Source organism: Lipotes vexillifer, unplaced genomic scaffold (genome assembly GCF_000442215.2).
Source record: "Lipotes vexillifer unplaced genomic scaffold, Lipotes_vexillifer_v1.1 scaffold698, whole genome shotgun sequence".
NCBI classification, from domain to species: domain Eukaryota; kingdom Metazoa; phylum Chordata; class Mammalia; order Artiodactyla; family Lipotidae; genus Lipotes; species Lipotes vexillifer.
Window position 1 is genome coordinate 218,896 of NW_006782529.1, and position 12,779 is coordinate 231,674.

At 39.5% G+C, this 12,779-nt stretch overlaps 1 protein-coding gene across 1 annotated transcript in view; it reads left to right on the plus strand.

The window, feature by feature from the left end:
• LOC103084596 (metabotropic glutamate receptor 8) overlaps positions 1-11,882 on the plus strand; it is a gene marked incomplete at both ends in the record, with an annotated part of 196,803 nt that extends 184,921 nt beyond the window's left edge. The window contains 3 exons of the mRNA XM_007455307.1: positions 9,900-10,035; positions 10,502-10,656; positions 11,745-11,882. Coding sequence (XP_007455369.1) covers positions 9,900-10,035; positions 10,502-10,656; positions 11,745-11,882 — 429 coding nt within the window. The remainder of the gene's footprint in view (positions 1-9,899; positions 10,036-10,501; positions 10,657-11,744) is intronic.
• Positions 11,883-12,779: the final 897 nt, after the last annotated feature.

Consider the following 12,779-nt stretch of genomic DNA (forward strand, 5'->3'; position numbering starts at 1 on the left):
CCTGTGTTCTTTGAAGCATTATTCACAATAGCCAAGATGTGGAAGCAACGCAACCCAAAACTGACAGATGAATGGATAAAGAAAATGTGGAATACACATAAAATGGAATATTATTCAGCCTTAACAAAGAAGGAAATCCTACTATTTGAGACAACATGGACAGACCTGGAGGATGTTATGCTAAGTAAAATATGCCAGTCTCAGAGGAGCAGATGCTGTATGGTCCTACTTATGTGAGGAGTCTAAAGTAGTCAAACCATAGAAGCAGAGAGAATGGTGGTCACCAGAGGCTGGGAGGAAGGGGAAATGGGAAGTTTTTATTCAATGGGGGTAAAGTTCCAATTATACAAGAGGCATAAGGTCTAGAGAGCTGCTGTACAAAGTAGTGCCTATAGTTAACAGCATGGTATTCACTTAAGATTTTGTTAAGAGGATAGATCTCACGTTAAGTGTTCTTACCACACACACACACACACCACACACACAAAGGGGACATGAGACGCAAGGAAACTTGGAAATGATGGATATGTTTGTTATCTTGATTGTGATGATAGTATCATAGGTGTATGCATATGTCCAGACTCATCAAATTGTATGCATTAAACATATGTAGTTTTTTTTGATATATCAATTACACTTCAATAAAACTGTTAAAAAATTTTTTAAAAGAGTTCTTTAAATAACTAACTGTACAATGGCTTGCTATCAAAAACATGTCATTTTACTCTTCTCTCTTTTTAGTTCTATTTGAATCCAAAGAGTTAAACATATAACTATATTTTTAACTTTTATATGCCTCAGACACATAGATCAAATCTTGCCATGGAAAATTATTGTGAACTACCTACAGAAATACTACAAGTACTTGCATTTGCTTGAAAGATGGAGTGTTTTGTTGTTTTTTTTTGCGATACGCGGGCCTCTCACCGCTGTGGCCTCTCCCGTTGAGGAGCACAGGCTCCGCAGCATGTGGGATCCTCCCGGACCGGGACACGAACCCGCGTCCCCTGCATCGGCAGGCGGACTCTCAATCACTGCGCGACCAGGGAAGCCCAGGTGGAGTTTTTAAATGCTTTTGGTGCTTTATTTTTGTTCTCTGAAGTCCACTTCTTAGCTTAGTCACTGTTGTACGTTGGTTGTGGTGCAAGCCTTGCTCTGAAGAGTTATATAGCTAAAACAATAATGATCTTTCAGCCATTAGTTCCTTCTTCTTTAAATCAAGAATGTCAGCCCCCTTTGAGTATCTGTTAAAATGCTGCACTGAAAGCCAATATATAGCAGAATTCAGGTAATGCTGGTAAGTAGATGAAGATATTACTTGTGTAGAAGAATGTTCATAGTTTGCAGGCTCTGATAGCTGCTGCTGAGATACTATCGAGAGTGTCCTATTTGCAGAAGGTACTTGGAAATGACTTTATGTTACACACATATATAACATAGATGCAGAGATGCTTAGCCTTTTTCTGAATGATGGTATTTTTAATACATGGATATGCTTATTAGATCATTCTACTACATCATGAAATAAGAATTTCTTGTTTATTCACTTATTTATCACACATCCAATGAATGCCCACTGGTATCAGGCTTCACAAGACCCTAGGGATTTACTGAGATGTGAGCTCTGTGAAGTCAGAGACCTTCTCTATATTATTCACTCTTGTATACTCTGTGTCTATAAAGTATCTGACCTGTAACAGTGCTCAATAAATATTTGTTGAATGATTGAAGAAGGGCGGATGCCACGATTGTCTACTCTCCCCCTCACTAATTTAACTGGCATGATTCTGTAATGAATTCCTCATCTGTAACTGAATTACTAATTTCTCATCTGTAACTGTAATGAGCTTAATCCAAAGTCCTGTTTTTTTCCCAATCCAGAAGGGTAAGAAATTTAACCAGTGCTCACTTTGATTCTAGTGGTCATTGGCATGATATATTTTCCAAGCAATGGGCTAGAAAATATGAAATTTCTCTTTTCTTAGAGAGTTTATTCATATTGAGCATTTGAGCATTTACAGGGAGTTAGTTTTATCTTTCAAAACCTTCCTGTCATACTTTTGGCCCCAGTATCTGGGAATCCACTTTGAAATAGCAAACGAAACAAAACAAAACAAAGAAACAGACAAAACAAAATAAAAATCCCAGAACACTCCAAAAGTAGTACTCAGAAAATAATTGATGTAAATACAAATGCACACAACACCGTAGTAAGATTTATTTAAACCTCATCAAGTTCTCCTTCTCCAAATGTTCCTAACTCCACATTTGCTCTTTCGACCCTAAAGAGAATGGAGTTTTTGCCCAGCTCCAAAGATACTTCTGGTGTGGAGGGTCTGCCCTCTAGTCTCTCCTGTCTCTGCTCTTGTTCCTTTCCCTCTTCTTTTTCTTCCCCCAAGTCATGTTATTTCCCTTCTCACCCTCTCCCCACCCCCCTTCTTCTTTTTCCTCATCCTTTCTTTTCCTGAATTTTTCCCATCTACTGTACCCATGTCTCCTTAGACATTTCCAGTTTTCAAGAGGGGGAAGAGGCAACACATTAGACGTCTAGTTCTAGTGGTGATGGGCACAAGTCTCCCTTCTAACATAGAACCTTTTGTACTTAGCATCCTCGTTGACTAGTAAGAGTTGTTATTCTGTGTACATTTGGGGAATGAAATTTGAGGAGTCTAGAATTAATGTTATAGGCAAGTATTGCTTGGTGAAAGTGAGTTACTGTTTCTGTTCGGGGTTTGTCAATTTTTATTTTAAACAATTTACAATGAACGTGTTTTCTGAGGAAACAAATTAATCTGTTGAGTGATTATTTAATCTTTTCACAGTAACCCATTTGGAAGATACTAGCATCCTCTCAATCTTTAGATTGAGGGACAGAGGCACAGAGAAGTCACACAACTTGCCCAGCATCACAGCTAGTCAGAGAAGGGCCAGGATTTGGAGCTAGGAAGTGTAGCCCCAGAGACAACGTTCATAACCGCCATACCGCTCTGTGCCTCTGAGTGGATCTGTGATGAAATGAGGGCATGTTAGAAAGCCTGGCATGTAGGAAACTGACCCTGTGAACCTGTTCCAGCCCAATCTGCCTTCCAAGCACGAGCATCTCTGAGTCACATGGAGACTGGCAGGAAAGGGGCTCTCTGAGCCAGTCTTCTCCCTACTGGATTGACCCTATTGCCACTCTTAGGGGACAAAGAGGGGAGTAGCAAGGCGCTCATGCCCCTTCTGTACCAGGACTTTCATTCCCTCATTTCATTGCTTTTCAGTCTCTTTAAGGGTGACTTGGCGTTTGATAGAGGAAAAAGCATAACAGGTTTGGTGGTGGTGGTGGTGGGGGAATGAGCACAGATTTAAGTGCAGTTTTGCTCTTTTAATGCATGTTGTTCAAGATAACACTTTTACTTCACTGCAATGTGTGAGGTAAATCTCCTTCACAAAGTGCACTTGAAGCTGACAGAGAGACAAACTTTCATCACTGTATACTTTGCTGCTAAGTCCCAGTTGTACACCACATAAGGAGGTGAAAGTACTGTTAAAAAGGCGTGATTACACTTGTTCAAACCTTAGAACAAATTTTACTGAACTCTCACTAAAGGGCCAATTACATTAGGGCCAAATTGTTATTTTACTTATGTCTCCAGAAAGGTGGAAAGAAATGATGTCAAGGGTAATTAGGTTGCTTCCATGTCCTGGCTATTGTAAATAGTGCTGCAGTGAACATTGTGGTACATGACTCTTTTTGAATTATGGTTTTCTCAGGGTCTATGCCCAGTAGTGGGATTGCTGGGCTGTCTGGTAGTTCTATTTTTAGTCTCTTAAGGAACCTCCATACTGTTCTCCATAGTGGCTGTAACAATTTACATTCCCACCAACAGTGCAAGAGGGTTCCCTATTCTCCACACCCTCTCCAGCATTTGTTGTAAAGCAATTATGCTGCAATAAAGATGTTAAAAAAAAAAAGAAAAGAAAAGAGTAGGGCATAGAGTTGTGATATTGTGACGTACAATAAGAAATAGTATTTGGTCTTTATTCAGTTTTTGGCACAGAGCTCCTAAAATCCTTGGAATTTCCTGAGTGATGAGAGTGAAAAAGGTATCTTTTGTTATGTTAATGGATGACTTTGGGAAAGCCTGTAGGTAACCTAAGGTTGGGGCTGGTTGTCAGGAAGACCAACCGTAAGATTAGAGGGTTAGAACTTTCAGTCTCACCCCCGCAACATGCAGGGAGGGGAGAGGGGCTGGAAATTGAGTTCAACCACCAATGGCCATTTCAGTCATGCCTATGTAATGAAACTTCCATCAAAACTGGAAAGGATGGGGTTTGGAGAGCTTCAGGGTTGGTGAACACTTGGAGATTCAGAGAGAGCATGGAAGCTCTGTGCCCTTTCCCCATGCCTTGCCCTGTACATCTCTTATTTGGCTGTTCCTGAGTTATATTCTTTTATAATAAACCAGTGATCTAGTAAGTACAATGTTTCTCTGCGTTCTGTTAGCCTCTCTAGCAAATTAATTGAACCCAAGGAGGAGATTTTGGGAACCTCTGATCTATAACCAGTTGGTCAGAAGCACAGGTAACAAGCAGAGCTTGTGACTGACATCTGAAGTGGGGCGGGGGCTGGGCGGACAGTCTTGTAGGACTTGAACCCTTAACCTGTGGAATCTGACAATATCCAGGTAGATAGTATCAGAAATGAGTTGAATTGTAGGGCACCCAGTTTTTGTCAGAGGATTGCCTGGTGATGGTGGGGAAATTCCTCACTCCCTAAGAACTGGAAATGGGATCCCGGCACTTTTAAGAGTTAGCATGTTTCTATTGTCTTTAAGAGAGAAACAAAAAAACTGGTTATTTGGGTTTGCTCATTGGTATTATTTGCAAGTGCATTCATAAGAAATAATTTAATAATAGTTGACTATATCACATTCTTATTAGGGTCAATTATAAACAATCTCTTATGGTTAACCAACAATTTTGACCAATCACTTTTTTACCAATAACCTTAACCACTGATAAAATGGTAACTTTGTTTATGTATCAAAACCATTCTGTCATGCAGATCTAACAAGCTATATAACCAGAGACTGGATTTGATTTACTTCGAACTTGACAGAAATTGTGAACCAACTTGAGACACTGGTCAATTGGGCAAGTGATGGAAAAGATGATGGAAAAAGGCTAGTCTTGGAGTCAGATCTGACTTTGAACCTGGGCTCCAATCTCTTGCCAGCTGTTGACACCCCTTGTTTCTCAGTTTCCTCATCAGAAATGTGGTGATAATGCCAATCTTAGAGCGCTTTCGCTACGACTAGGGAAGTAAGAGTAAATGAGACTGGGAAGGAGTGATCACGTGTGTTGTAGAGTGAATGTAAAATGTTCCGTTCAGCAAATGATCTTTTAATTATCGCTAAATAATCAAAAGAAAAACATTGACACAAATGAGGAAGTCAGACAGAAGATTCTAGAAAACAGCCAATTATAAATTCCTCCGTACAATATTCCTAAGTGCTAAGCTTTCAAAATTATTTCTTGCAGAACTGGGGACAGCTGTAGAATAAGAAAGTCAGTGTTCCTTGAATTGTACACAATCAGTACTCTTCCAGAGTGAGGTATGAAGAAATAGATGCAATAGACATGTGCTTTTATGGAGAGCAGCTCCTCTTCCTTCTCCCGCCCCAGGAGTCTAAATCAAGTCAGAGAGTCTCTTTAAAAATTGAAACAACGTATAATGAGTATTGAAGGAAGCACGTCTTTGATAAAGCCTGAATGTTTGACTAAATTTCATTGGTACTTTACCTCAACTCTAACAGTATATAAAGACCTCTTCTTCTTATGAAGTCATTGGACTATTTGGTGGTGGTGGGGGGGACTTGTCATTTATTATTGCAGTTGATTTGATCTTCTGCTATTATTTTTTAGCAGTCCATCATTTTACATTCTTATCTGGCTTTTCTTATGTGTACATCTTGTCATTCAATTATAAGACTTTTGTGGACAGAATGGGAGACAGAATGTCCGTAGCTCCGGAAATGTAGTAGACGATATGTGCTTTTATGAGTGCTTATATGAGTTTGGCTTCTTGACTGATGTGAAGATAAAAATTGTGAATGAGTTTCAAGGTTAAGAAAAAAATCCTAATATTCTAACTCCAATTACTTGAGAGTAACACACTCCACAATTTAATAAAATATCCATAAGGCACCAAACAGCACAATGCCATGTGGTGCAGGAGCTTCATAAGGATTTGCTCAGCTGAAATAAATTAATCGTGCAATCCCTCTTTCCAGGAAAATACCGATTGACCAGGCTGACAAATAAAAGGTGAGGTAAAGGAATAAAAACATATGAATAGACTATGTAAAATTCCAACCCAACTCAGCTTTTTACAAACAAAAATGTTCACTAAATCTGTAGTAAATGAATACATCAATGAATTCAGACTAAACCATATGTCTGGATTGCATTGCCTGTTTGCCTCATCTGAAATAGTCATAATAAAATTTTCTGGCCTTCATTTCTTCTGGCTATGGAGTCAGGATTAATCTCAGAATGATATTTTGGGTATGGCATGTCTTTAATAGGATCCTTAAGTAATCAGAGCAATTTTCTTAAAAGAGCAGTCATATTTTGAAACAGCTGTTGTTCCCCGGCGAGTGTTACAGTTTGGGTCTTGCATTTCTGTGGTTACCTAATGCTTCCACTCACCACTGTTTTTTGTTTGTTTGATTTTTAAACGTACTATGCATAGTCTTCAACTTAAGACTTTGTACCCAAAGTTTTCTCCTCAAAATATGTGATCACTTTTGTCCAGTCTCTTTTTTTTTTGTGGTACGCGGGCCTCTCAGTGTTGTGGCCTCTTCCGTTGCGGAGCAACAGGCTCCGGACGCGCAGGCTCAGCGGCCATGGCTCACGGGCCCAGCCGCTCCGCAGCATGTGGGATCTTCCCGGACCGGGGCACGAACCCGTGTCCCCTGCATCGGCAGGCGGACTCTCAACCACTGCGCCACCAGGGAAGCCCGTCCAGTTTCTCTCACTAGCTCCCTTCCCCAAGCTGGTGGGTTTTCAGAGAGCTCTGTCACTCACCTTTTCCTGTTGTTGATTTCAATATTCTTTTTGAGTGATCTCTTTGTTCCCAACACTTCATCTTCTTACTGTATCTGCATCAGGCAACATTGTGATTACAACTCCCTTCTCTCTCCTTAGCTCCAGACTCACTTTTTCTCAGTTTGATGTTCCATGGGTACTTTGAAAACAACTCATCCTAAATCAAAATCATTCTTTCCTCCTCTCCAAACCTGTTCACCCTCCTGTGTTTCCTACTTGTTTAATAGTGTCATCACACAAACTGATCACCAAGGCCAAAATCTTAGAGTCATGCTTAATGGTTTCCCACTACCTCACTACTTAGATCCAATCAGTACAACCTAAATATATACAATTTTTGTCAGTCATGTCTCAGTAAAGGTGGGAAAAATATTACAAAGCCCTACTGATTCTAACTCAAATTCTTACAGGTCCACCTGCCCCTCCTCAGTACCAGCAGCACTACCCTAGTCATCATTTCCCATTGCCTGTTCTGATAAGCTCCTAACTGGGCTCATGGCCTCCTAGTCTTTTCGCTCCAGGTTGCCCTCTTACATAATTCAATGGTCCTCATTCATTTTTCTCCCATGAAATGCGGCGGTCATAGACAAGACGTATCCCTATGGGCTACTAAATGTCAGACACTTTAATTACACATAATCTTCTGCAGTTCCTGCATGCCATGCATGATTTGGCCCCCAAATTACCTCTCATTTTTGTCTCACACTTCTCTCCCCTTCACTCATTAACTCCACTGGCTCTTTCCTGCACTTTCCCATGTGATGCTCTCCCATTCTCTCTTCTTTCTGACCTTAACCAAGTGATACCAACTTTAGGGACACTTTTCCCAAACGTTCCTCAATCTAAATTAAATGTCCTTGCTCTTCCTCATAGGACTTGCCATAACTTATGCTTATTTTGTGGGTTTGTTTTGCATTAAGCCTGTTTTACCCATAACATCTCTAAACTCTGTGAAGGCAAGGGCCATGTCTATTTTATTCACCATTGTAAATCCATATGCCCCACATGGTATCTGGCAGATAGTGGGCACGCCATAAATATTTACTGAAGGAATGAATCAATCATCACAACTATTCATGGCATATCAGTAGACTAACTAACTACAGGCTCTCTCTGTGGATTATGGGCAATTCCCACCCCTGAAGAGCATAGTGTAGGGTTAGTGAGGGTATTTCTATTGCAGGGATAACTTTGGCAGCGCTCTAACTTATACAAAAAATAACCTTCAGTACTCTAGCACTGTTAATCATACAGTACTGTCACGTATGTTAAATCTGATCACAACACACTGGACACCCATTGTCTGGCTATCACATGGTTCTTCTTTGTTTGGCTACCTGAGGTTTCTTCCTAAAGCATACAGCTCATCATGTAATTCTCCTGCTCATGAACTTTCAGTGGATTGCCATCCTTTTCAAGATAAAGTCCAAATTATTTGGCGTGTATAACAAAGTCATTGTCAAGCTGGACCTGTCCATTCTTTCCAACCTCAGCCCCAGCCAGTCTCAACCATAGGTCACGGTCAAGCAAAGTTCTTTCATACCTTGGCTTCTACCGGAAATGTCCCATTTTTGTCCCTATGTTTATGTATATTTGCCACTTAAAATCCAGCTCTCTCAAGCCCTTGAGTTACTCCTTCCTCTGTGCTCCCAAAGTGTGGTATACTCTCTTCATTCTAAAATTTATTACATGTTCCATGATAATTTATTGGAATGCCCCTGTCCCAGACTAGCTGGTAACTGCTGGATTAGACTACGCATGTGTCCAGCCCAATGCATAGCATATAATGGCATCCAGTAATGTTTGGGTGACTGAATGCATTGTCAAATGCCTTTGCCTACTGAAGCAATGCTGTAAATAAATGATGATTTTCTTGTCAAGCGACTCAAAAGGCCTGCTTAAACCATAATGCAATTGAAACATCTTGCTAATGTTGCTTTTTCTCCTAGTATTAGAATATGCTATAACTATGCTATAGCATATTAGAATATGCTATAACTGTGCTATAGCATATTAGAATATGCTATAACTGTACCACTGCAGCGAAGGAAACCTCCTTCTCCTCCTCCTAGCCCAGCCCGTCGACAGGGGGCAGAGGTCTTTTCTAAACTTTTCTTTTTGGCTTCTCGTTGCTTTAAAAGGAGAGGCCAAAGGAAGAGTTCTTTTTCCATGTGAGTGGGATGGGATTTCTGCCATTTTGATTTTCATGGTGGAGATATATGTCAACTGAGGGTTTGTGTCTCTGAAACTTGGCTAGTGTCTCAGTCTTGAAGACCACTTGTCTCGTAACATATTATGGTGCTGCATAAGAATCTTGCTGCAATACTCTGAGCTAAAAAAAAGGAAATTAACCGTAAAGGAAATCTACTAATAAATAAAGTTAGCAAAAGGACCTTCCTTCCTCACAGGTGGTCTCACCTATAAGACATACTCATACCTTTTATTAATCCAGACACTTATCCTTGGACTTAGGTTAAATGAATTAAAAGAGCCTTCTTTCCACTCTTTCTCTCTTGTCCCACATTTTGTACACTTTGGTTTTTTTAAAGACATCCACAAAAATAATGTTTAAACTTGGAAAAAACCTCTGATGTATTATTAAGCTATTGATGTCATTTATTTGATACATATAATGCAAAAAAGTGATTGCTTTTAATAGGTGAGAATGACAGATATTTTGAGAAACAATATCCTTTACTGAGTCACGTGTTTTTATAAAGTAGCTAACCTCATTACGTGTGTTAAGTAAATGTCTTTTCCTAATCACTTTCTCTGTTTCTTTCTTTTTTTTTTTTTTTAAATAGGTGGTGTTTGCATTGCTCAATCACAGAAAATCCCACGTGAACCAAGACCTGGAGAATTTGAAAAAATAATCAAGCGTCTGCTAGAAACACCTAATGCTCGGGCAGTGATTATGTTTGCTAATGAAGATGACATCAGGTGCTGATTGCTTTTCTTCCTCATGTAGGATCAGATTTGCAGCCCACATCCTTTTTCTAACATATTTCATGTTCAGTGTAAAATCTTGTGAGATTTCATAGGAATTGCAACATTCTCATGCAACTACAGACTGCCTTCCGCTACATAGAGACAACAGCCTTCTAGTTTCTCAGTCCAATCTGTTTATCAAGTAAAGCCTGGGGACTGAAAGAAATGAGACGAGTAGCGATGATAAACAGAATGATGTGAATGAGGTTAAGGATAAGGCTAATTATCAGGTGCTGGAGTTAAAGTCTCCAATATATTCCCTTTAGGAGATGATAAGACAGGCAGTTAGAATGATTGACTGGTTGTTTAATGATGACCTACTGAGTGTTTATGACTTGATATAGCTGGTCTTGTAACATTCACAAGTGTAGAGTTTCTTGGTAAATGTGCTATGTTTTATTTCTTTTTATTCCAATAGGAGGATATTGGAAGCAGCGAAAAAATTAAACCAAAGTGGGCATTTTCTCTGGATTGGCTCAGATAGTTGGGGATCCAAAATAGCACCTGTTTATCAGCAGGAGGAGATTGCAGAAGGGGCTGTGACAATTTTGCCCAAAAGAGCGTCAATTGATGGTAAGGATGCACTGTAGAGAATTTGCTTCATTCCAGCTGAATCTAAACTCAAAAGCAAAATCAGGGTATCAGCATACGATGAAATGAATCCATTATTAATGACTCGATAGAATTTTTAGGGCTGATGGCAGAATGGTCAAGACAGTAACTATTTTACTCAACATATTGTATATATATATATATATATATTTTTTTTTTTAATTAGAAAAGAGTACCCACTAGCTATTTTTTTAGGGGGCACTACTGTTGGCCTTGGATATCTCCGTGATGTTAGTAGTTGCCCTCTAAGTTTGCATATTTCCATGGGTGTATACAATGGTTATAGCATTGTTGGAAGGAGAGTGCTTGCTTTATAGCAAATGAAGACATGATGCTGGGCTGGCTCTATGGGTAAATAAATGCAACAGCAAAGATGTGGAGCATCTCTGAAAGGCAGTCTGTCTCCCAAATATCTTTTCCAATGATCTCGACAGTGATTGAAATTCCTACCTTTGCCGTTATCCTTGGGAATAAGGCACTATTTCCAGGTGGTCTCCCTTCAGTGAGTTGGTTACCTGAGCAGAATGACACTAGCCCATTACCCATGACTCCAGAAGATTACATTAGTAGTGATTAGTTTATTGAATTAGCTGGAAATGGAACATGCAGGACAGATAAACCTTGAGGCAAGTAGAAGCACCAAAGCCTGGAACACTGACTCTTGCTAGGGGAGAGAGAGGAGAATGAGAAAAGTCTGAGTTGGTTTTGAATATTCAGCATGAGGTCACTGCTTGCTGCCACTGGGAGACACAGAGGAGAGACAGAGGTGGTGCGGATGCCACCCAACAGGCTTACCTGCTGTGTACATCCCTAGAGTCAGGTGCCTGAATGGTGAATGGTGAGAGTGGAGATATTGTCCACTGATCCCCATTGACTCTTGCCACAAGGGAAGCCTTATTGCTGGGTTATTGGCTGCCCTCCCCCATTTGTTATACATATTTTTTCATGCAATGATCACAACATAATATAATATCTATTCAAAACCTCTGACGGTATTTGGTTTTGATTTTGGACGAATATTAAAATCATACCTTTCTTCTTTAAAATAGGGTTCGATCGATACTTTAGAAGCCGAACTCTTGCCAATAATCGAAGAAACGTGTGGTTTGCGGAATTCTGGGAGGAGAATTTTGGATGCAAGTTAGGATCACATGGAAAAAGGAACAGTCACGTAAAGAAATGCACAGGTAGCCACTTAAATGTTTTCCTTGGTGCATTCGTTTTATCATTATCTGAGAAATGAAGTTTTTCTATGTGGATAATGTTGACGGTATCTTCTGCTTCCTCACGTCTCTTGTTATAGTTTCTCAGCGGGGCTGAGCTTACATTGATCATTCAACAGACTTAGGTGTGCTCATTGGTTCTTACAGTCAACGGACAAGTATGTACTGAACCTGTGCCATGTGTCCAACACTGGGATATTTTAATTCTATTTAAAAAAACATTTATTGAGTGCCTTCTTTAGGCAAAGTACTTTATTAGGTTTGGTGGGATACTTACAAATAAGCAAGACATGATTTTGCTCACCAGGAACTCAAAATGTAGTGAGGATGACAGATCATAACAAATTGCTCTAAGATAGTGTTTTTCAACTATTTCAGTCCATGTCCCCCATATCTTGCACAGCTCTAGCAGCTTTGATTTTTTTTTTTTTGATGCTCTACTTTCTATATCTTGTGCTGAAAAATAATAGTGATATTAAATGTGCATTTTTTGAGTGTTAGAGTGAAACTTTTTATTTGCAGAAACATGATTATGTACGTAGAAACATCTATGGAATTTTAAAAGTGACTTAGAACTAAGTAGTACATTTAGTGAGATCAATTCAAGATACAAGGTCAATATAAACATCATTTTAATCCATTTATATATATATATATATATATATATTAGAAACTAACACATAGAAAATGAAACATGTACAGCATGATTAAAAAGAATATAAAAAGTTAGGGGTAATTTTAACAAAGATGCATAAGTCTTCTATACTAAAATCTTCTGCACTGAATGAGCATCTTATAACCAGACACCCCTCCCTTGCTTACCCCCTGGCCCAGACATTTTGATATGACCTCCTTGCCTGT